This window comes from Mus pahari, chromosome 1 (assembly GCF_900095145.1).
Source record: "Mus pahari chromosome 1, PAHARI_EIJ_v1.1, whole genome shotgun sequence".
Taxonomy (NCBI): domain Eukaryota; kingdom Metazoa; phylum Chordata; class Mammalia; order Rodentia; family Muridae; genus Mus; species Mus pahari.
Genome location: NC_034590.1, coordinates 4,018,964 through 4,041,111, shown reverse-complemented (window position 1 = coordinate 4,041,111; position 22,148 = coordinate 4,018,964). Strand labels below are relative to the sequence as shown.

At 53.5% G+C, this 22,148-nt stretch overlaps 2 protein-coding genes across 3 annotated transcripts in view; both read left to right on the top strand.

Annotated features, from left to right (window-relative positions):
- The first annotated feature begins 2,776 nt into the window (after positions 1 to 2,776).
- Positions 2,777 to 12,549, top strand: Scn1b (sodium voltage-gated channel beta subunit 1). The gene is made up of 6 exons (XM_021206441.1): positions 2,777 to 3,128; positions 4,584 to 4,750; positions 6,362 to 6,602; positions 11,254 to 11,395; positions 11,779 to 11,850; positions 11,937 to 12,549. The coding sequence occupies exons 1-5, from the start codon at positions 3,089 to 3,091 to the stop codon at positions 11,843 to 11,845; spliced, it is 657 nt and encodes a 218-aa protein (XP_021062100.1). The 5' UTR covers positions 2,777 to 3,088; the 3' UTR covers positions 11,846 to 11,850; positions 11,937 to 12,549.
- Positions 12,550 to 13,726: 1,177 nt separating this feature from the next.
- Hpn (hepsin) overlaps positions 13,727 to 22,148 on the top strand; it is a 16,346-nt gene continuing 7,924 nt past the window's right edge. The window contains exons 1-5 of one of the 2 annotated variants that reach the window (XM_021210310.2): positions 13,727 to 13,917; positions 14,305 to 14,371; positions 18,249 to 18,308; positions 19,784 to 19,885; positions 19,969 to 20,010. In XM_021210310.2, the coding sequence (XP_021065969.1) occupies positions 14,359 to 14,371; positions 18,249 to 18,308; positions 19,784 to 19,885; positions 19,969 to 20,010 (217 nt within the window). In that variant the 5' untranslated portion in view covers positions 13,727 to 13,917; positions 14,305 to 14,358. The remainder of the gene's footprint in view (positions 13,918 to 14,304; positions 14,372 to 18,248; positions 18,309 to 19,783; positions 19,886 to 19,968; positions 20,011 to 22,148) is intronic. The other variant, XM_021210312.1, reaches the window with a different exon arrangement.

Below are 22,148 nucleotides of genomic sequence, written 5' to 3'. Positions count from 1 at the left end.
AGGCAAATACTGTACCACCGAGTACCACTCAGGCTTTCCACATCTTGTTTTATTTCTTAATTTAAATTTTTATGTTTATTTATTTTGAGAGAGGTTCTACTACGATGGTCCGGCTGCCCTAGAACTCACTATATTGACCAGGCATGCCTTGTACTCACAGGGATCACCTGCCTCTACCTCCCCAGGGTGTGGGCCGCCTTTAGCCAGATTTAATAATTAGGTCTCTAATTTCCTTTCTGTTGTGAGATAGGTTCTCACTAAACTGCCTGCTGGCCTTAAACTCACCCAGTACAGCCTTAGTAGGGCCTTGACCTTGCCCTGCTCCCACCTCAGCCCCATGAGGAGCTGGGATGTCAGGCCTGCACCACCAGGCTCAGCATTTATGTGGCTCCTAACAAGGCTTGGCAAAGAGTAAGTCAACTGTTTACCACAGAATTGGAAGGAAAAATGAAACTCATGTAGGGACCATCAAATGGGGACTAAGCTGTACATTTCATTATTGGACAAAATTGCTTTTGGGGGGTGATACAAGACAGGGTCTCTGTGTAGTCCTGGCTGTCCTAGAACTCACTTCCCAAGCTGGCCTTCAAATCAGAGAAGTGTCTGCCTCTGCCTCCCTAGTGCTGGGATTAAAGGTGTGTGCCACCAAGCCAGACTCAGTGACAAAATCTTAACACCCTCAAGGCCACCGCTGAAGCGTAATTCCCCTCCCCCTGACATCTCCTGATTTAACTTTTTGTTTTAGATTTATTATTTATTCTTTGTGTGTATGAATGAGTATTTTGCCTGCATGGGTGTTTGTGGACCATGTCCTCAGAACTGAATCCCCTAGAACTGAAGCCCTGAGTGGTTGGGAACCACCCTGTGGGTACCGGGAACCGAACCTGGGTCCTCTGCAAGAGCAGCAAATGCTCTTAACCACTGAACCATCTTTCTAGCCCCCGATGTTCAGATTTATACACAGGATGCCATCCCTCCCCGAACCAGGTGCCTCCCCGTCAACCATCTCCACAGATGGTTGAGCTGGTAGAGCCCAACCACATCCTCATCCAACCCCTGGGCTGAGAGAGGTCTGTCTAGGTAGAACGACCTTTGGAAGGGCACATGCCAAGTTGGGAGGCTTGGGTGGAAGCAGGAGCAAGCAAAGGGTAAACCCTGCCCTGCCCCTACCACAGCTGTGTGATTAGGCTGCCACTCTGCTGCAGCTCGCTCCCTCCTCATACCTGCAAACAGGGCAGAAGGACAGCACCTTGGAGTAAGAAGAAATCAGTTCATTAGAGTAAAAGGCTGAGCTGCCTCTACCACAGCAGGGCTCCTCAGACAAAGATCTTGTAGGGCTGTGAGGAGGTGCCCCTGTGTCCTTTGCTAAGGTCTGTCCTCCCTGCACCTCCTCCCCCCAGCCCCCACCAGAGAGCCACTGGAGCTGCGAAAGGGTTATTTTCTGCACAAGGAATTTCACGGCTTAGGAGGTGCTGGCGCAAAAGCCCAGACCACAAAGGTGTCTGGTGTCCCTGGCTCCTTGCCGCTAGGTCCTGGACCTGCCCCACACTGTGGCTTCACTGGGACTTTATTTCATGCCGAACTGGAAGCTAGGACAGGGCCAGCCAACCCCTGCCAAGAGTCTCTCTCCCACCTTGGTCCTGGTGGCCCTGAGCCCTTTAACAGACAGACAAACAAACGAACAAATCATATAAAAGAATACAAACGTGTAGTGGTACATAGTGAAGCAGAAGACCACCAGTTAGAAGTCAGCATGGTCTACATAGTGAGATCCTGTCTCCAAAGTTAAACATACAGGACCCACTCCCCCAAGTTGTCCTCTGACCTTCACATGTATACCTCAGAATTGGTGTATGGTCTCACACAGAGTAAATAAAATATAATAAAAAACAAAACAAACCCCCATAATGTTAGGTACTGACAGCTGCTCTGACAAAGTAAATAAGGACCAAGATGATCTAGTCAGTGAGGGAAGCAGATTACTCAAAATGGGCACAGAAAATACTGTGAAGGTGACATTGGAGCCCTGGGTTTCAGCACAATCAGTCCTTCCATCACCTGGGGATAGTAGGCGGGGTTGGGGTGGGGGGTGTCCAGGCGGAATGGAAGTAGGGCAAAAGCCCTGAAGCAGTGATGAGCTGGTGTGCTGGGGGTGGAGGAAGGGTGGACGATGGAGTGGGAGGAGAGCTGGGAAGATGACGTCAGAGTCGCAGCGGGGGATCGCGGGAATGGCCCCTTTGAAATACCGCACCCCCGACCCCCAGAGCTGTGGGATGCCAAGGTACCCTTTTGGCTTGCATAAGGTCTGGAGGTTTCAATATATACCTAGCTTGACCCTTTCACTCCGCCATGCCCTCTTAGGTCCTGGCTCAGATATCTCCCAGTCCGAGGGATCTCAGGTGTCATAAGTAGGTCTCTGGGATGTCTCAGACTTATTTCCCCAACAACTGGATAAGGTTAACCTCTATAATTAGGAAGACGGAAATTGGTCCCTCAAACTGTCCTCCAGGTCCTCTTGGGTGTCTAGAGATGACCTTTCTCAGAAGAGGAAGAGAAAAGGGTCCCGACACCCCAGATAGTCTGGCGAAGTCGGAGTGACCCAGACCATGCAACGGGTGCGCAGAAGCCGCGAAGCCACCGGAGAGGACGGTGCCCCCAGGCGCCTCCCGGGCCGCTGCGGCAAAGGCTGGGCGGCCGCGCCCTCCCCCCGCGGTGATTCATCCCGCCCCCTCCCGCTCCCTCCTCCCTCCTCCGTCTCCCTCCTCCCTCCCGGGCCGCCGCTGCAGTGCGCAGGAGCCCGCGGTCCGCACCCCAGAGCTGGGAGCCCGAGCGCGAGCAACGTCCGGAGTCAGTCAGGGGTCGCCGCAGCCTGGATGCGCCCTGTGGCGCGCGCGCACGCAGCATCCCGAGCCTCCCGCCGCGCGGCGGGGATGCCTGCTCTCCGGGCACCGGGGCTGGGCCCCCGGCGGTAACCGGAGCGGGGGGGCGCGCCCCCCCAGCAGCAGCTGCCGCGCCCGCGCCCGGGCCAGTCGCCGCCGGGGCCCATCGCCTGTCGCCGCTCTCTGCGCACCCACCGCCTTGCGCGGCCATGGGGACGCTGCTGGCTCTCGTGGTGGGCGCGGCGCTGGGTGAGTGTTGCTGGGGGACACGCGCCATCGGCGCTCGGGACGCCCCCCGCCCGAGTGGTCCGAGCCCCGCCAAGTCCCGGCCTGGGAAGTTGTGCGCGGTGCTAGGTCGTTGGGGTCGCGGGACCCTGGACGGCACAGAAGGATTGTGGAGATGCATGGGTTTCTCGGAGGGTGTGGGGGGGACACTTGGTACAGAGGTGCCGCCGCGGGCGCCGGGCCGGGGGCGAGGAGACGCGGAGTCAGCTGCTTGCAGAGCCCCGAAGGCTGCAATGTGACACCCACAGCCGCGTGAGGGGTGGGGGAAGGCAGCGCCTGGGGACTTGGGCCCGAAACAAACCCGGAGGCATGGATACCGAGTGAGGACTCCGGGCATGCCCTGGACGTGGAGGTAAACTGAGAGACAAACTGAGGCAGACATTGGAGGGAGAGAGTTAGGAACCGGAGCCAGGAACAGAGAAACTTGAGAGCAGCAGAAAGATCTGGAGAGACCAAGAAGGGATGGAGATAGAGAGGCAGTTCCAGGAACAGAATGCCTGCCAGATGGAGTTTAAAACAACAACAATAATAGTAATGGTGAGACATACAGTGATGGGAATACAGCCCTGCTGGGACCTTCAGAGACCTTTAGGAGGAATAAACATGGGGGAGACTGGGGCAAAAGGGAAGGTGAACCAGAAGCCCTGATGAAGACTAAGAGATCAGGAGGCTGGAGGTGGTGGTGGAGGGAGCGACAAGGAAAAGACCCAGAGCTAAAGTTGGTGACATGGCTTATTCAGTTAGTGTGTGGTGGGACACAGAGGTGGCAGGTAAGAGGGTGAAGGAGGGACCAGAGGCTTCTAACCCAGTGATGAAGCAAAGACCCCTGAGGCAGCAAAGAGCTTTTAACTTGGGGTGAAGGTCTTGAAACGAGGAAGTGAGTCTGTGGAAGAGGGGACAGGGCAAGATGGTGAAGATTGGGAGGGGATGGTTTATGCAGAAGCTAGGGGAAGAAGGAAACAGGGCTAGAGTGAACCCCCTCACCCAACCTTCCCATTTCTCAACCCACAACTGGCTCTGCAGATGTCTTTCATGGTGGGAGTGATAGGTAATACTAGAGCCACCACTTAGAAGGCTGTTGGTTTTTTGAGGACCTGGTCACTTCAGTGGAGTTACTCACCAGGGTGACATCCTGTTTCCTGGGGCCTCCAGTGTGTGTATTCTACTTAGCAACTACTGGGAATAAAGATGACAGATTCTTCCACCTAACAGGCTAGGGGAAAGGCAGGTGGCAAACTGAGGCTCTCAGGAGATGGGTGACTCGTCAAGGTCACACAGGGAGTGAGAAGCAGGGACAGGTTTGGCTTCTACCGTTGGTAATAAGGATGGAGAGGAAACAGATGGTTTCCGTGGGGCAGCGAGCCCGGTGTTGCCTCGGGTGGCAGGTGCCTCGCTAACCGGAGTCCACTGTGTCCGCAGTATCCTCAGCCTGGGGGGGCTGCGTGGAGGTGGATTCCGATACCGAGGCAGTGTATGGGATGACCTTCAAAATCCTGTGCATCTCCTGTAAGCGTCGTAGTGAGACCACCGCCGAGACCTTCACGGAGTGGACCTTCCGCCAGAAGGGGACAGAGGAATTTGTCAAGGTGTGTGGGGGACTGGGCTGGGCTGGTACCCGGGTGCAGGGTGGAGCGATGGGTGCAGCCATGGGTCTCAGGGTTGTTTGTTTGCTTGGGTATTGCTTTTAGTGTTGTTGAGAAAGGGTGTTGCTATGTAGCTTGGCCTGGGTTCTAACTCTTGGCAATCCTCTTGCCTCGGCTTCTTGAGTGCTGGGATTACAGACATGCAGATTGACTTGTCTGAGTGCGTTGCTAATGATGAGGATGTGGTACGGTGGATGACCTGGATTTAGATCACCGCAGACTGCTGACCACCTTAGGCAAGTCACAGAGCACATGTCCTCAGTGAGGGGCCGTGATCGCTACTCCATATTTCTAGGTCGCTACGTTTATTTGTGTGTGTGTGTGTGTGTGTGTGTGTGTGTGTGTGTGTGTGTGTGTGTATGCCATGGCATGTGTATGGAGGTTAGAGGACAAGTTGAAGGAGTCCATTCTCTCATTCCACCACACGAATCCTAAGGATCGAACCCAGGCTGCCAGCACCTTCACTTGCTAAGCCATCTACATGGCTTCAACTCCCTAGGTCTGTGTGAGGGCTGAATGAGTTGATGCAGCTGGCATATGGCTGGTAGGGGAAAAAAGTCAAAAAAATGTCACTGGAATTATTTGGTACCAGCAAAAATGTCTTGGGCAGTCATAGAGCAAAATCAAAGGTAAAAGCTTTTGCACCGCGTGTATATGTTGAACTATGTACATGGCAGGAAAGGGAGACTGGGCGATGTGACTGGAGGCTGGGAAAGAAGTGTAGAGAAAGGGGGCTGCGGAAGTCAGGCAGGCTTCAGCTGTGAAATTGTGTATATATATATATATATGTGTGTGTGTGTGTGTGTGTGTGTCACAGGGTTAGAGCAGTCAGGGTCTGATGTGACCCCAGGCAAGATCTCAACTTCTTCTTGATCCCTCACTGTCTGAAGTCAAGATGCCTGAACTTGGGCTAGGGACATGGCTCAATGAAAGAGCGCTTGCCTCAAATCTACCAGTAAGAAACTGGGGGCAGGGCTTAGCAATAGAGCCCTTGTCAAAAATTCAACAGTAAGGAGCTCGAGTGTGGCTCAGAGTAGAGCCTACTCTACTCTGAGTAAGTTCTACAGCTCTACTGACCTAAAATCCCTAAGTGAGGGAGGGGCTAGGGTGTGGCTCAGTGGTAGAGCCCCTGCCTAGAATCCTCCATTGAGGAGCTGGGGTGTGGATCACTGGTAAAACACCTGCCTAGGATCCCCCCATTGAGGGGCTGGGGTGTGGCTCAGTGGTAGAACACCCAGTAAGGGGGTGGGGGTGTGGCTCAATGGCAAGGCACCTGCCTCACATGTACAAAGATTACAATGCCAGAACCACACACACGCACACGCACATGCGCGCACACACACACACACACACACACACACACACGCACGCACGCGTGCACGCACACACACACAAAACCTAAAAAAACAAACTAAAAACCTCAAAAGATGTTGCTCCCATATATGCCTCATCTGTCCTTGGGGGGATCAGGATGGGGAACAGACTGGGAATGGCATATGGAAGACAGGCCCAGAGAGTGACTCATATGCCCCACTCATCACTAACCACTCTAAGATCCTACGCTATGAGAATGAGGTGCTGCAGCTGGAGGAAGATGAGCGCTTTGAGGGCCGCGTGGTGTGGAACGGTAGTCGGGGCACCAAGGACCTGCAGGACCTGTCCATCTTCATCACCAATGTCACCTACAACCACTCTGGCGACTACGAATGTCACGTCTACCGTCTCCTCTTCTTTGATAATTATGAGCACAACACCAGCGTCGTCAAGAAGATCCACCTGGAGGTGGTGGACAAGGGTGAGTCGAGCCTTGTCACTCTCTGGCAAGCCAGATGGAGGGGACAGATGGAAAGTAGGGGACAGGCTGGTGCCACACAGAGGCCAGCTGACACCCTGAAGCCACAGGGAGAAGGACATCCCTTTTCTGACTCTGGAGTCTTCAGCTCTGCAGCCCACAGGCCAGATTAAGCCTTTCCCCTGACAAATGGTATGTGCCTCAGACCACACTCACGCTGTGTGACCTCTGACAGGTGTATTCCTATCTCTGAGCCCCAAGCTTGTCCCCAGGGACCAGAGAGAAGATTCTCTATGGCTTGATGTGTCTCTCAGCTGGAGCCCCATAGGGGAGAGGCTGGAGATCTTATTTGGGGCCACAGTAGGAACAGCAAAGGCCTGTGGTGTTTCTGAGCAGACCCAGCATTTTGTTTTCAGCTGCCTTGGACCTCTTCACCAAACCATTTTATTTTTTTTTAGTTTTGAAACAGGGTTTTGCTTTGTAGCCCAGGCTAACCTCCAACTCTTTTTTTTTTTTTTTAAATAGGTATATCCTAAACTTTTTTAAAATAGATATATCCTAAACATCTCCTTAAAAAATTTTATTTATTTAATGAATATGAGTGCTCTATCTGCTCATGCCAGAGACGGGCATCAGATCACATTACAGTGATTGTGAGCCACCATGTGATTGCTGGAGTAGGCTCAGGACCTCTGGAAGAGCAGCTTGTGCTCTTAACTGCTGAGCCATCTCTCCAACCCCTACCTCCAACTCTTGATCCTCCTGCCTCAGCTTCCCAAGTGTTGGGACTACAGACATGTCTCGCTATCACAGGGTAGACCATCTTCTGATCAACATGTACTGGAATTTTCCAGCGTCCTGTGTCCTATTGTCTTAGGAAGTCAGGAAGCTATTCCAAGCCTGGAGGCAGCGAAGAACTCTGGGAAGTGGGTCACTGGGGGCCGGTAGCAGTGTGCATCTTCCCAGATCTAGTACCTTTACCTCTTAAAAAGCCCCCGTTGGACCCTCCCACCAGCATCTAAGGGAGGAGCTTCACCACCCCATTTTATGGACCCAAAGGCAAAGGCTCAGGGAGTTTAAGCTCCTGTGACCAAGTCTCCTGACTGGGTCCTGGATTTGAACCTGGTCTAACACTCCCTCCCCAATCTGTTTCTCTAGTGCATCAGCCAGAGCCTGTGGGATTCTTTTTATAATTAGCTTTTTTATGTTTCTCATCAAACTGGTACAGAAAGCAAGTCAGAGGCACATTCAAGGGAGTCACGGGGACGTCACCACACTGCGTATGTGGTAGGCGGTGGTCACAGAAAGTGGAGTTTTGCCTGGGTGGACAGGGTTCCACAGAGCTAAGGCCACCCTGATACTGGGCCTCACACACCCCAACTTGTGAAAGGGAAGCTGGAGAACACAGTCTCTGTCTCATGGGGGCCCTTGCTCAGGGCAGGCCCGTGTGCAGAGCAGAGATGCCAGCTCAGGCCTCCCTCCGTGACTGCAAAGCCTGCCTTTGATCCATGTTCTCTGCCCTGTTATAACTCCCAGAGGCTGCACGGGCGACTGCGCTCAGAGCACAGAGAGCCTTTTCTGTTGAGCTCATGTTTCCGGAAGAGTCTCGCATTTTCTACTGCTATATCATAACACTGCTTCTTTACATTCTGTATGGTGTTTTCATTTATTTTGTGTGTGTGTGTATGGGGGCACATGGCACACACACACCGTGGTGCACATGTGGAGTCACTGGTAGGAGTCAGTTCTTCTTCCCCATGTGAAGCCTGGGGAACAAACTCAGGTTGTCAGGCTTGGCAGCCAGCGCCTTAACCTGCTGAGCCACCTCAGTGGCCATATCACATCACATCACATCACATCACATCACATCACATCACATCACATCATATCCTATATTCTGGTATTTATTTTATTACTTATGTGTTCATTTTGAGACATGTTCTCTACTACATAGCTCAGGCTAACCTCAAATTCACATTCCTGATCAAACTAGTTCTCCTGCCTCAGCCTCCTGAGTGCTGGAATTATAAGTGTGCGTTACTACACCTGAAAGGCTAGTGTGTATTGTTTTGTTTTCTCAGAAACAGAGTTTCTCTGTGTAGCCCTGGCTGCCCTGGAATTCTCTCTGTAGACCAGGCTGGCCACCAACTCAGAGGTCCACCTGCTTCTGCCTCCCTACTGCTGGGATTAAAGGCATGTGACACCACACCCAGCTGGCCACGGTTTTTTGTTTGTTTGTTTGTTTGTTTTTTTATTTCTGTTTTGGTGGGGGGCTTTCAAAGACAGGGTGCAATGCTATTCAGGCTAATGTACAACTTGCTATATGGTCAAGGATAACCTTGAACTCCCAGTTCTCCTTCCAGTCCCTCATATGCTAGGATTACAACTATGGGCCACTTAGCCCATTTTATTGAGTGTTGGGATGCAAGCCCAAGGCATGCTGGGCAAGCACTCTGTAAACTGAGCCCCTAGTTTTGGCTTTTTGATATAGGTTCTCCTTCTGGGAGGTGCATGCCATCTTGCCTGGCTCCTACCAGGTCCGGCTGTTATTCCCACTCTTTGTCTTGCTGAGTTTCTGGCATCGTCCATCAACCAATAACCCCGAAGCACAGTGGAGATCCATCCCAAAGCAGGGTGATGGGGGAAGGGCAGAGATGGCTCCTCCTGGGACGGGGCAGGTGTAGAAGGTGGCAGGATGTAACTGAATCACCCAGCACAGGTTGGGTAGGCAGTCCAGCACCACAGGGAACAGTAGTGCCACGCAGGCAGGCCAGAGGACCTGATGCTCACAGCCTGAGGAATCTGGCTCACAGGGGGTTGCTGTGTGGTCCCACAGGCAGTCTTAGAAGATTCCTGGTGTTTTAAGAAGTCAAAGATGGAGTCTCTGGTCTGTGATACCAGCTGAGGCTGAGGCAGAAACCTGGGCTGTAGAGAGTTCAAGGGTAGTCTGGGGACCATGGCAAAACCCCATCATCACATGAAAAATAACGTGGCTCAGTGTAGAGCTCTTGCCCAGCATGTATTAGCGGATGTCTGGGAGGAAAGGGAGGGAGTTCAAAGAGCCACCCAGAGGGAGCCATTGCCCTGCCCCATGTGATCCAGTGGGATCTCCCTCAGCTTCAACTCCTTATCTGTAAATGGGGGGGGGGTTCCACAGTCCCTCCTCCATCAGATGCCCCATGGCTTGCTAAAGACAGCTTGGGTATTTGACAGCTATAACTAGGGCTCACCTTGGCCACAGGACTGTGACTTTACACTCTGAACAGTTATGATTGGGGTTGAGCCCTAGCTCAGAGCCCATCTTGGCTGCACATCTTTGGCTCAGCACCACCCTGTCTTTGGGCCTTGGAGTCTTTGTCTGGAAAATGGGCTGTAGATTTAAAAGACAACCAAACTGAATATGGTTGTAGCATGCCTTAACTCTTGGCATTTGGAATGCAGAGGCAGGAAGGTTGTGAGTTCAAGGCCAGCTTGGGCTATGTAGAGAGTCCCTTTTCAAACAAAGACTTATAATTTAGCACAGAGCCTGAGGAGGGGCATGGGTAATGCCTGTTGAGTGAATGAATGAGTGAGTGAGTGAATGAATTGGGGAGCATCCAGCCCTGCATTCTGTCCTCCCTCCTTCCCACTCAGAAACAGCAGCACCATCCAGGCATCCAGGCAGGGTGGCAGGCACAAGGCTCATAGGAGGAAGACCTTAGGAACAGCAGCGGGTTGGGGGGAATGAGATCCGGGCTCCCGTGGGGGCCAGGGACACAGGGTGGACACCAGCCAAATCCGGCTGAGGACCTGTGCCAAAGTGCCCTTCCCTTCCAGTCCCCTGGCTGGATGCGCTCCCTTTACAGTTAAATTTAGGCCCCATGAAAAGAAGCTGGGGAGGCAGGCCAGCACTGCAGAAGCATGGAGGCTTTCAGCAGCAGCCAGTGCGGGAGTGAGCAACGCTGGCCGCCGGGCTCCATGTTCTTCTGCAGCCTCTGCCCGGCAGCCGCAAGTGTTCTCTCTGACAGAGGTGCTCGGAGACATAGAGTCGTTGGCCTGAGATTGCACAGCTAGTAAAAAGCAGGCCCAGAGTCCCTGGCTGCCTATAGTCATTCTCCTATATGGCACCCAGCTACCACAGAACTAAGAAAGATACCCACTGAGGGTCTTTGACAGGCTGAGCACTGTCATGAGAAATTGGTCTTTTGCTTCTTGTTGTTATTTTTGCTTGGTTTTGTTTGTTTGTTTGTTTGTTTTGGTGTTCTTGGTGGTGGTCTTTTTCTATTTCTGCTGTTGGAGGCAATGGAGGCCCAAAGAACCTTAGTCATTTTCTCAAAGTCACACAGCTGGCAGAGGTGAGATTTTAAACTCAAGGGTTTTGATTTGTAAAATTACAGACTGTAGTTCTCTTCCCCCACCCCCCCCACCCCCTCCTGAATGTCACAGATACCATGTCTGAAGGATGCTGGCTCTAGACCTATCTAAGCACCTTGCCACTATCGGAGTAACTGTAAACCTCTAGAAACCAACATGGTTACATTGTTTGTGGCCCAAGATCAGAGAGGTTGAACCACTTGCCTGCACTCACACAGCAAGCATACTTCCACAGTGGGGGCTGTTGTGTCTCCCTGAGCTAGGGTCTCTGCCGCCTCCTTACCTATGCCCTGCCCTGTAGCCAACAGAGATATGGCATCCATCGTGTCGGAGATCATGATGTACGTGCTCATTGTGGTGTTGACCATATGGCTTGTGGCAGAGATGGTGTACTGCTACAAGAAGATTGCTGCTGCCACGGAGGCTGCTGCGCAAGAGAACGCGTGAGTGGGGCTGGTAGGGAGGGCCGGGGCCACTTAGGTGCCATCTGTCGCTCAGAGTATCTGTGTCAGAGGCAGATAGTGTAGTTGCTCGCTGCACATGAAGAAAACGGAAACCCAGAGGACAAGAGGGTGGCACTGCTGCCAGGCAGCAAAGCCGCAACTCGAACCCAAGCCTTCTGTTTGGCAGAGTTACAGCTTGTCAGTCCTGTGCCTCCACAGACTCCTGAATGTCCCGGGGATGCCCCGTAGTTAGAGGCCTCTCATTCAGACACGGGGGGTGGGGGGGGAGCCTCTCTAATCTCAGGAGCCTATCTCAAGTCTATCCCATTCTATTCAGGGTTGGGCCCGGAGGGTCACTGTCTGCCTTTCCTTCCCTTGCACAGCTCAGAATACCTGGCCATTACATCCGAGAGCAAAGAAAACTGTACAGGCGTCCAGGTGGCTGAATAGCGCTGGTAAGGTTGATGGACCGACGGGTCTGCGCATCGCCAGCCAGGAGGGCTCAGCGACACACTCTAAGTCTCCACTTCTTACCCTGCAGGCTCTGGGCTCCGCCTCATGGAAGAGCCAGCCCCTACGGGTACCCTCCCGCCCTGCAGTGGGGACCAGCCCCTGGTGGGTACCCTCCCCCGGCAGTGGGGATCTGCCCTTCGGTCCCCCCAGCCTCACAGTTCTGCAGTGGAGCCACGAGGGTGGGAGCGGGCAGGGACTGATCCCACCTCACCCACCGCCTCCCACCTACCCTCCCACCGCCATGCATGATGGGTGAAGCAATATGGCCGCCCCACCCTGCTTTTGCTGCCTGTTTGGGGGAGGGGGCGGTGAGGCGAGGGGGCAGGCCCCGCCCCTTCTTTTTGCTGATTTGCACATAGGCCACTTCCCACACGCACTGCCAGGCCAGCCGGCCCCACCCCTGCTTGATGGGGTCAAGAGGGGTCGGGACAGGGACAGTAGTGGACAGGAGGTTCTGGGCCTCATCTCCCCTCCGCTTCCTCCGGCTGGACCTGGGGTTCCCTCCCTGTGACACCTCCTAGCCCTGGCCCACCCGCCCTCTCTCACCAGCCTTCAATTGTGGTCTCTTGGGAAGGGCCTCTTCGGCCTCCTCTCTTTACAGAAGTAGTTTTTGTTCATGAAATAAAGATTCTTGGACTCGAGTCTCTATTCTCTCATTAACACCCTCAGCCTCCCACTGCATCCCTCATCCCCGATCACTGGGCCTCGTGATGCTGGTTCTTGGGAATCTTCATTCCCAGCAAGCAGCAATGGCTCTGCCACATTTAAGGGTGCCACCCGGAGCTGTTGAAGTGGCTTCGAGTTTAGTTAATGCTGTGACTCTGTGAGTCATTATTTCATGGAGTAAGACTCAGGACAGAAGGTGGCTTTGGAATCCACAGGACAGACAACTGGATGTCAGGGTTTTGTGGGTTTTGCTATACTCTGAAAACTGAGAGTCGTGGGTGGAAAGGGCAATACACTAAGACAGAGCAAGGATGGATGGAGGCAGAGAGAAAGAGATAGGAGCAGAGACAGAAGTGCGCAGGAGACCAAAGAGGAAGAGATGAGCCAGACTCATTGGCTAGACAGAAGCAGTGTGACCCCTGCCTGAGAGAGGCTTCAGGTCCCTGGCTGGAGGAGGTACAGGGACCAGCAGAGAGGGCAAGCGGGTGGCCTGCTGTGTGGGGACAGCTGTCGTGACTCAGATGCCAGCAGGGCCACAGGCAGGTGTAGATGGCCTTCTGGGCTGTTTATCTGGCTCAGGTCTGGGGTCTGACGCTAGTGGCCCTTGGCTTCTGGTGGGACCGGATGCACTTGCTTCTAGCTGCTTCCTGCTATTTGGTTGCGGCCTGGGCAACCAGTGCTGCGTTTTTCAGGGCCGAGCCCCCATCCCCCTATCAGGACTTTCCGGGCTCCAGAGGTCACTGGGCAGGCAGCACAGCGGCTGCCAAAACAAACCACCCCCGTGACTTGTAGGAAAGTGGCTGGGGGAAGGGCTGGGCCCCGCTAGGGACAGGAAGGACTAGAGGCCCATGGCTGTATGAACTGGATCAGTGGAGGACAGGGAACTGGCATAGAAGAAAAATCGAATGAAGGACCACATGGCTACAAGCATGGTGGACCGGGGGCAGCCAGAACTTTCCACCTCATTCCTCCCGTTTGAAATCTTAGCCTTAGGGCCTCTGAGCACCCCCAAGTTTGTCACAGACACACCTGAGTCCCAGTGGACGTGGGAGGCCTGGCGGGTAGCTGAGCCTGCCTGGTCCAACCCCTGCGGGCCCCGCCCCTTCAGCCAGGTGGCCTCTGTGGCAGCCTGTCCTGGGGTCCGCCCTTCCCCGCCCCGTCCCCGCCTCCCACCCAGCCCCCTCCTCCTCAGGTGAGGCCGCAGGCTCGGCAGGCCCCACGCTGCTGGCTGCTGCTGCCACCCTTGCCTTCCGGGCTGCCCGCTGCTGTGGGGACAGACACCATGCCCCTGCCCAGGCCGGGAGACTAACCCCAAACCTGCATCATCTCCGGCGAACCCCAGGGTAAGGCACAGAATGCGAAGCCCCTCATCCCTCACCAGTCTGATACCCAGCAGCCCGTGTAAGAGATCCCAGAAACGCCCAGACCACTCCAGCCTGCTTTCCCTGCTAACTCAGAAATCTGAGGACTCCCCCAAGTTCTCCCTCAAAACCCTCAAGTCCCCTGGAAGTTCAACCTCGGCCCGCCGGACTCTGACTTGCCACTCCAGGTGTCCCCCTGGTGGCTGGTCACACATTGCCACTATTGACCCCCGGCCCAACCTCTGTCTTTGCATGCTCTGGCCCCAGCCCAGGGCCGGCTGCTCCCTGGATGGGAGCCTGGGACTGGGGGCGCCAGGACAGAGCCAGGCCAGGCTCCCCCAGGCCATGCCTCCTTGTTCCTGTCCCTAGGTTCCGCCCCAGCCCAACAGGTCAACCTGGGAATCATTAACAAGAGTCCCTGACATGGCGAAGGAGGGTGAGTCCCCCTGTCCCTGAACCCCAGCTCCAGCCCTACCTGGCACCCCTCTTCTGTTTTGTCTCCCAGCCTGTACTCAGACCCCTGTCTTGGTGTCCTGTCAGATCAAGACCACCCGCTCCAAATCCTTGTCTATCTGATTAGCTATTAACTGGCCCTTCTGTGTGGCTGTGCCTCCCCGCTACCCCATATGACCTTCCTAGTGCCTTGCCTCAGTTTCCCCTTAGGTCTCAGGGATTTCTCAGCTAACCAACAACATGTCGTCTTCTGGGGGCTGAGGTGGGGGCTGCTGCTGTTGCCATCTCTGTCAAGGGTGAAGAGCTAGTCAGGTTGCTTCTGCTGTCTTACTGTGTGATCCTGGGTAGGTAACTTCATGTCTCTGGGCTTCAGTCCACCTTTCCTTGCAACCAAGTATGGATGGATACTAATGTTCCCTCCATGAGGTGGTTGGGATCATGGAACACACAGGCAGCAGCTTGGGCCTTGGGGCATGAAATATGTATTGGAACCCAGAGGTGTTCTGATGTAGGTCAGTCACTGTGGGAGCCCAAGAACCAAGGACCCTAGACCCCTCCAAATCCAGGCATAGTCCTTCTATCTCTTGGCTTTGTGGGCAAAAGAGCAGAAGAGGGACTTTGGACTTGACCTGGACGGATAGAGGAGAGAGACAGAGAAGCGAAGCCGCCCCAGGCGTGACTGAGACAGCCGCTCACACTGGAGGCCAGCCTCCTTCCCTACCTTGTCTGTACTTGGGGACCAAATGGCTAATCAGGGGCAGTCCCCACCACACCCCCTGCTGCCCCCATCCTTGACTGTCCTCTAAGAGTCAGGCTAGCTGAGTTCAGTCCTGGGCACTTTCTAGCTGTGTGGCCTTGGACATGACTTATCCTCTATGATCATTGGTTTTCTTGGTTAAGTGGAGATGGTCACTGTGTGGCATGGGGGTTGGGGGGGCTCAGTGGGAAGCAGTGAAGGTGTGGACCCAATGATAAGCACCAGTGTCTAGGCTCTTAGAGTTCAGTGTCTGCTCATAGCAACTCAAAGTCCAGAGATGAGCTGCGGGCTGCTGTGAACCAGGCTCCCCTCACCTTGTGCTAAGTGGTCAGGTAATGGCCAGAGCCTGGCCCCTTTGGGACAGTTTTTTTATTTTCCCGTGGAGTTGATTGACAGGAGGCATCAGGGCTGGGGTCTGTGAGACAGGGAAGGGAGAGAGTGCCTGGGTGGAGAGCAATGGAGAACACACAGACCATGTTCCCTGCATCCCTGGGCAGCTCTCTGTGCTGTGTGAGGGCAGCCCTGGAAAAGGTGACAGGCTAGAAATGACAGCTCCATCCTCATCAACTGTGGCATGGATTGAAGGGATTCAGAGGACAGTAGAGTGGGTGGTGTGAGATCCCAAGAGCCTCTGCAGCAGCTGCTGCTGGTGTTCGTGAGACCGTGATGGCCATGGAAGTGTGCAACACTCTGGACTCCCGGTACTGCTGCTGGGGTCCTGGAATTAGAAGGAGTGATCAGGGAGGAAGGAGGGAGGAAGGAGGTCATGCCAGGCAGGGGAAGGTGGGGCAGGGTGCTCAGGGTAGATGCTTGATGGAGAAGGTGCCTGTGACTGACCGACCTCAGAAGTGTCCTTGGTAGAGTGGGATCTCTCCACAAGGTGTACTAAAGGTTGCTCGAAACCTTGTTCTTTTTCTTTTACTCTTGAAATAATGAGGATCAAAGCCAGCCCCTTATACATGCTAGGCAAGTGCTCTACTATTGAGACACACCCCCAACACCTCCTGGGGAATTCTAGGCAGGGGCTCTTCCACTGAGCCACGCCCCCAGCCCCTCATTGGGGCATTCTAGGCAGGGGCTCTTCCACTGAGCCACGCCCCCAGCCCCTCATTGGGGGATTCTAGGCAGGGGCTCTGCCACTGAACCACGCCCCCAGCCCCTCACTGGGGGATTCTAGGCAGGGGCTCTGCCACTGAGTCACGCCCCCAGCCCCTCACTGGGAGATTCCAGGCAGGGGCTCTACCACTGAGTCACGCCCCCAGCCCCTCACTGGGCAATTCCAGGCAGGGGCTCTCCCACTGAGTCACGTCCTTAGCCTTCTTTTCTTCTTTTTTTCTTCTTTTTGTTTGGATACTTAGTCTCACTAAGAAGCCCAGGCTGGCCTCAAAGGTAACAATCCTTCTGCCTCGGCCTCCTGAAAAGCTGTAATGGCAGGCTTCTAATTAGCGCTTTGTGAGTTTTGTGGCTTGGGATAATCTGTGGAAGTTGTTTTAGGTGTTTGATAATGACCAATGTGTATCTGAGAATTTGAAGAGACCTATCTGGTCTCTAAAAGTTATGCTTATTCTGATGGGGGCTGGAAATGCTGGGTCAGGGGAACCACGGAGGCCTAGGGGAATGTTCCTCATAGAGAAAGGACAGTTTGGGTTCACATTTACAGTTCCCAGGTTTCTGTGTAGAGGGGCCACCAGGGAGATGAGCCAATCTGGTATTAAGTACACACAATGCACGGTGGGGCTTGGAGCTGGCCAGCCGGAGCAGGAAGTGATGAGCAGATAAAGGGAGGTCCTGGGCTGAAGGCTTCTGAGACAGCTGCCTCTGTGTGGAGGAGTGGAAGTCCCAGGATGAGGACTTCTGAGGGCAGGGCAAGAAAACCTAGGGATGAGGGAGATGAAGCAGGACTGCTGTGGGGAGAGGAGGAGGGCCTGGGGATGAGGGGGATGAGATGGACTATTGTGGGGAGGGGAGAAGGGACTGAGAAGGAGGGGGATGAGGTAAGACTGTTGTGGGGAGGGGAGGAGGGCCTAGGGATGAGGGGCTGACACAGGACTGCTGTGGGGAAGGGAGGAGGAGGGACAGGCTTGGGACAGCAGGAGATGTGGTGAATGTAAAGGGGGAAGTGTGTAGAGGCTGCAGGAGCCCCAGGGCCCAGTGTGGTGCTTGGTGCTTGGTGCTAAGGTATCAGGAGTACCCAGTTCTCATGCTTCTGAGCTGCCTCTGTAAGTGACACCTTGTCCTAAACCACAACAGGAACTGCACTGGCAAGATCCTGAACCACTCCTTGCTCTCTTCCTGATACTGGTTTGGTACTGTGACCATTAGCCATGCTCTAAGGGACATGGGTGAGAGGGCTGGAGCTCTTGCAGCCTCCAGGGTACTTTGCAGAAGGTTGGGGTCAGCACAAGGCTTTCTTAGCAGCTGTATTCAGATGCTAGGATCTCTGGTACACCAGGGTGGATGCCCCCTTCTCTCTAAGCTACTCCTGCCATGCCTCCCATGGCATCCCCCAGGTCACAGCATTCCCACTGTTTGGTCTTGTAGCCCTCTAACAGAACATCCTCAGTCTTGCCTGCAGGTCCTCCGACGTGTGGCTCTGCCCCTTGTCACCTCTGTTTGCTGGTCTTAGATAATCTCTTTCTGGGGAATTTTCCCCTTTCCTTCGGAAGCCCTACTTGATGCCCAACCCTACATTACTTAACAGACAGATGGCACAGAGCTTTATCATACTGACACACTGAGGCTCAGAGAGACAGTGACAGTTGCCCATAGTCACATAGCAAGAATGGCCTATCAGTGTTTATCGAGGACCTGTTGTGTGCCAGGCACACTGACACAACAAGAGGCGGTTTGGTTTCTTGGGCAACTACTTTGGAACCTGGATCTCAGTGTGCCTGGGGTTCAGGACGTGGCCGCAGGCCGAGTCACTGGAGATTCGTGACGTGATCTCTCAGAGCCATGAGAAAAGGGAACCGTGATGTGGGTCGGAGCTAGAGACAACGCTGGGCATATGGCAGGTGGCAGTCGGGGAGTGGGTATGAGGATGTATTTAAAGAACTCTAAAGTCATTTTAAAAGTGAGTGCTAGGTGCATGCTCATTTAACAGATGAGGAACCTGGGGCTCACAGAGGAGGTTCCACTTGTCCAAGACCCAAGCCCGGAAAGGGTAAGGCTGCTATTTTATATTTTATCCTTTCTTTTGTATATTTTTAATTTTCTCTGTGTGTGTGTGTGTACATGTGCCCATGTGTATGAATATGTATATGTGTGTGTATGTGGGGGGGGGTGTGCACATGTGTGTATGAGAATGTGTATATATGTGTGCAGGCACATGTGTGTGAGCATATGTGTGTGTATATACATGTGGACGTGCAAGTTCGCATGTGTGTATGTGTATGGATGTAGGTGTGTTTGTGCACACACACGTATGCATATGAATGCGTGCATGTGCCTGTGTGGATGCCTGTGTACACGTTGGGGACGGCACGAAGAATCTCATGTGTCCTGCCCTATCACTCTCTGTGTAATTCCCCTGATCTGGGGTCTCTCATTGAGTCTGCAGCTAGGCTGATGGCCAGCGAGCCCCAGTGACCCTCTTGTCTGCCCACCCCAACAGTGCCAGGCTTACAGACCTGCTCCACCACACCTGCCCAGCAAGTGCTCTTACCCATGGAGCCATCTCTCCAAGGCCACTATATCAGAGTGGGGTTGCCCCACATGATGCGATGCCTGGCATCGCAGCACTCAGGAAGCGGAGGCTAGTCTGAGTCTCATGGGGAGACCTTGTCTAAGCCAAACCGTAGCTAGTGGCGGTGCACTCTGGAGGCAGAGGCAGGCAGATTTCTTGAGTTCGAGGCCAGCCTGGTCTACAGAGCGAGTTCCAGGACAGCCAGGACTACACAGAGAAACCCTGTCTTGAAAAACCAAAACCAAACCAGACCAAAATACAGGCGGATATGGTGACATGTGGCTACCATCCCAGCACTAAGGGAGGCAGGCAGGCAAACTCTCACTAGTTTGAGGCCAGCGTGTACTATATGGTATGTTTGATGCCAGCATTGCTAGGTAGCAAGACCTCATCTCAAAATACAAACCAAACCAAAAAAAAAACAAAAAAAACAAAAAAAAAAAACAAAAAAACAAACCTTGGGTTCTCAAACTCCCAGATACAAATTTGATCTTGGAACTGGGTCTTGTGAGAAAGAGATTCAGGTCTTGAGTTTACCAAGAGGGTAAAGATCAGAGGTCACAGGCACCTTAAAGTTGTAAGGACTTCTGGAAAGGTTATCAGGAGAGAGGATCTGGGGACAGGCTGGCCGGAAGCAACAAGGGGAATCCAGAAGTGCCTTGTCATCGGAAAGGAGTGGCCGCCAGCACCGGGAGGGGGGAGCAGGAGGCCTGGCCATGCCCCCTCCCAGCTGGAACCCTTGGGGAGCCGGACACCTGGCCGCCGTCCACACGACAGGAGAGAGACAGCCCTGCCAGCTGCCCAGCCTTGGGAAATGGGGCTTGAGGTACCACAGGCCCAGGCCTGATAAAAAAAAAAACCCTGCAGTGCCCTGCAGGGGACTGGCCCAGTGCCCAGCCCTTGCTGTGCTGAGGAGCAACCTGGCAGTGGCCCCAGCTTGGTGTCTGTTGCAGGTGGCCAGACTACAGCATGCTGCTCCAGACCCAAGGTGGCAGCTCTCACTGTGGGCACCCTACTGTTCCTGACAGGCGTCGGGGCGGCATCCTGGGCCATTGGTGAGAAAAGACCCCTCCCTCCCCAAGCTCCCGAGGCTTCCCCTACCCCAGGGTTACAACCTGCCCTTCTCCTGTCTCCACAGTGACCATCCTACTGCAGAGCGACCAGGAGCCACTGTACCAAGGTGAGTAGAGCAAGCCTGCTTCCCTAGGGTGTCCTGGAAGAGAAACACGGTGAGGAACGCAAAGCATTCTTGGGACTGATAACTGTGTTTCTGCTCAATGTCTCTCATGCTGTCTGAACCAGAATTTTGTCTGCAGCTCAGGCTGGCTTAGAACACACCCAGGCTGGCCTCAGATTTCTGGCAATCCTCCTGCCTCAGCTTCCCAATGAGAGGATGGCAGGCATGAAGCAACGTCCCCAAGTGAGAGGCTGTAGTCTAAGTGACTCAGGAGACTCCCATTCAAGAGGTATAGATCCAACCTGGCTTAGCTTTTGAGGTCTATCTCTGAAGGGTATGATTGTTATCCAAGTCCTAGACATATTTTTTTCAGTTTTATTTTTGAGATAAGGTCTCATGCAACCCAGACTGGCCTCAAGCTTACTATGGAGGACTCTGAACCTCCTGATCCTCCAACCTCCACCTTCCAAGTTCTAGGATTAGTGCATCACCACACCTAGCTGAAACACACATATAGACATACGTATACATATGAATACATACATGTATATACATATGTACATATAATATACATATGTGTGTAACACATACACACATAATATATCATGGGATGTGCTCAAACACATTCCAGAGGGACAGGATGAACTCCCAGCTCTGAGGACCTAGTGGTTTCTATCTGCCCTTTATATCAATGTAGGGCATGAAAACCAGAGAATCTGTGGCCCGTAATGATGGAGCCAGGAACAGCTCTCAGAGTTGTGGACACGTTTGCAGCACATGGAAGATGCAGCCATGGGAATACAGAGGCAGGAGTCACATGTGAAATGAAGGACTGAGTCTTCCCCAGTGCCAGGGCAGCAGAAGGGGGCGGTGATGGAGGGGTGGAGCGTGCTTTTTCGAAGAAATGGGATTACAGATTTGAAACTGTTGGCATTGGACTCAGTCATCCAGACTGAACTTAGAAACGCTGACCTCTGGCCAGGGACCAACCTCGAGACTTGACAGTATTGGTACATTAAGTTCTACAACAGCCCGTTTTCATGTAGCGGGAAGACACGGATGGGGCAAGGGTCAGCATGGTAGCACACAGGTCTTCATTCTCGGGAGACTGAGGCAGGAGGATTCTGAGTTTGAAGATAGCCTGGGCTACACAGTGAGACTTTGACTCTTACCCGGTCATCCAGGTGGTAGTTGTGTTTGTCGCTTGCTCAGTTCTTTGTCAGGAAACCGCTGAATTCATTGCTGTAGTGAAAGCCAACATCTCAGGCCTAGCTCATCATCTTAGTGTATGCAGCAGGGGAAACTGAGGCTCTGTGAAGTCGACGGGCTTGCCCAGGACCACAGGTCAGTGAATGACAGAACAAGGAGATCAGTAGGCTCTATCATTTCACATGGTGCCAGAACGGAATCCCAACCCTAAAGACTTAGGATAGGGTCCTGTCTGGCTGACAGTTCACCTTGGCTTGCAGATCTGTCTCTCTGGACTCTAGTCTCAGGGATTCCGCCTGCTCCCTAATACCCTGTCCCTCCAGTGTCTTCGGTACCTTCACATTCATCCTCACCCTTTGTAGTATTGATGATAGAACTCAGGGTCTTGCGTATGCTTAGCTGCCTAGCAGGTATCCTACAGCTGAGCCACGCCCCCAGCCCCTCACTGGGGGATTCTAGGCAGGGGCTCTACCACCTAGCCATGTCCACCCTTAGCCCCTCGGCGCCTGTACCCTGTCAGCTGAACGTTCTGGAATACTGAGATATGATGGCACAGACAAGAAAACACAACCCTGACTGAATCCTGACTTTATTTTGTTCTGGGAATGAGATACCTCTAAATATATCTGACTGTTTAGTGAGCACACCTGGTGGTGTACAGCACACCAGAAGAAAGGCTTTTAAAGTGGAAAAAAATATAAAAAACCCAGCACAGAACATGGCTTTCAAACAAAGTGGGCCCAGGGGTGCACAAGCAGTGACAGGCAGCTAGCTACTTGGAAAGCTGAAGCAAGAAAGTTGTAAGTTCCAGTCTTGGCTACCAAGTGAGACCTTGTCTCCCTAAAGTCAGAAACAGACAGGAAGGAGGGAAGGAGGGAAGGAAGGAAGGAAGGAAGAAGGAGGGAGGGAGGGAGGGAAGGAAGGAAGGAAGG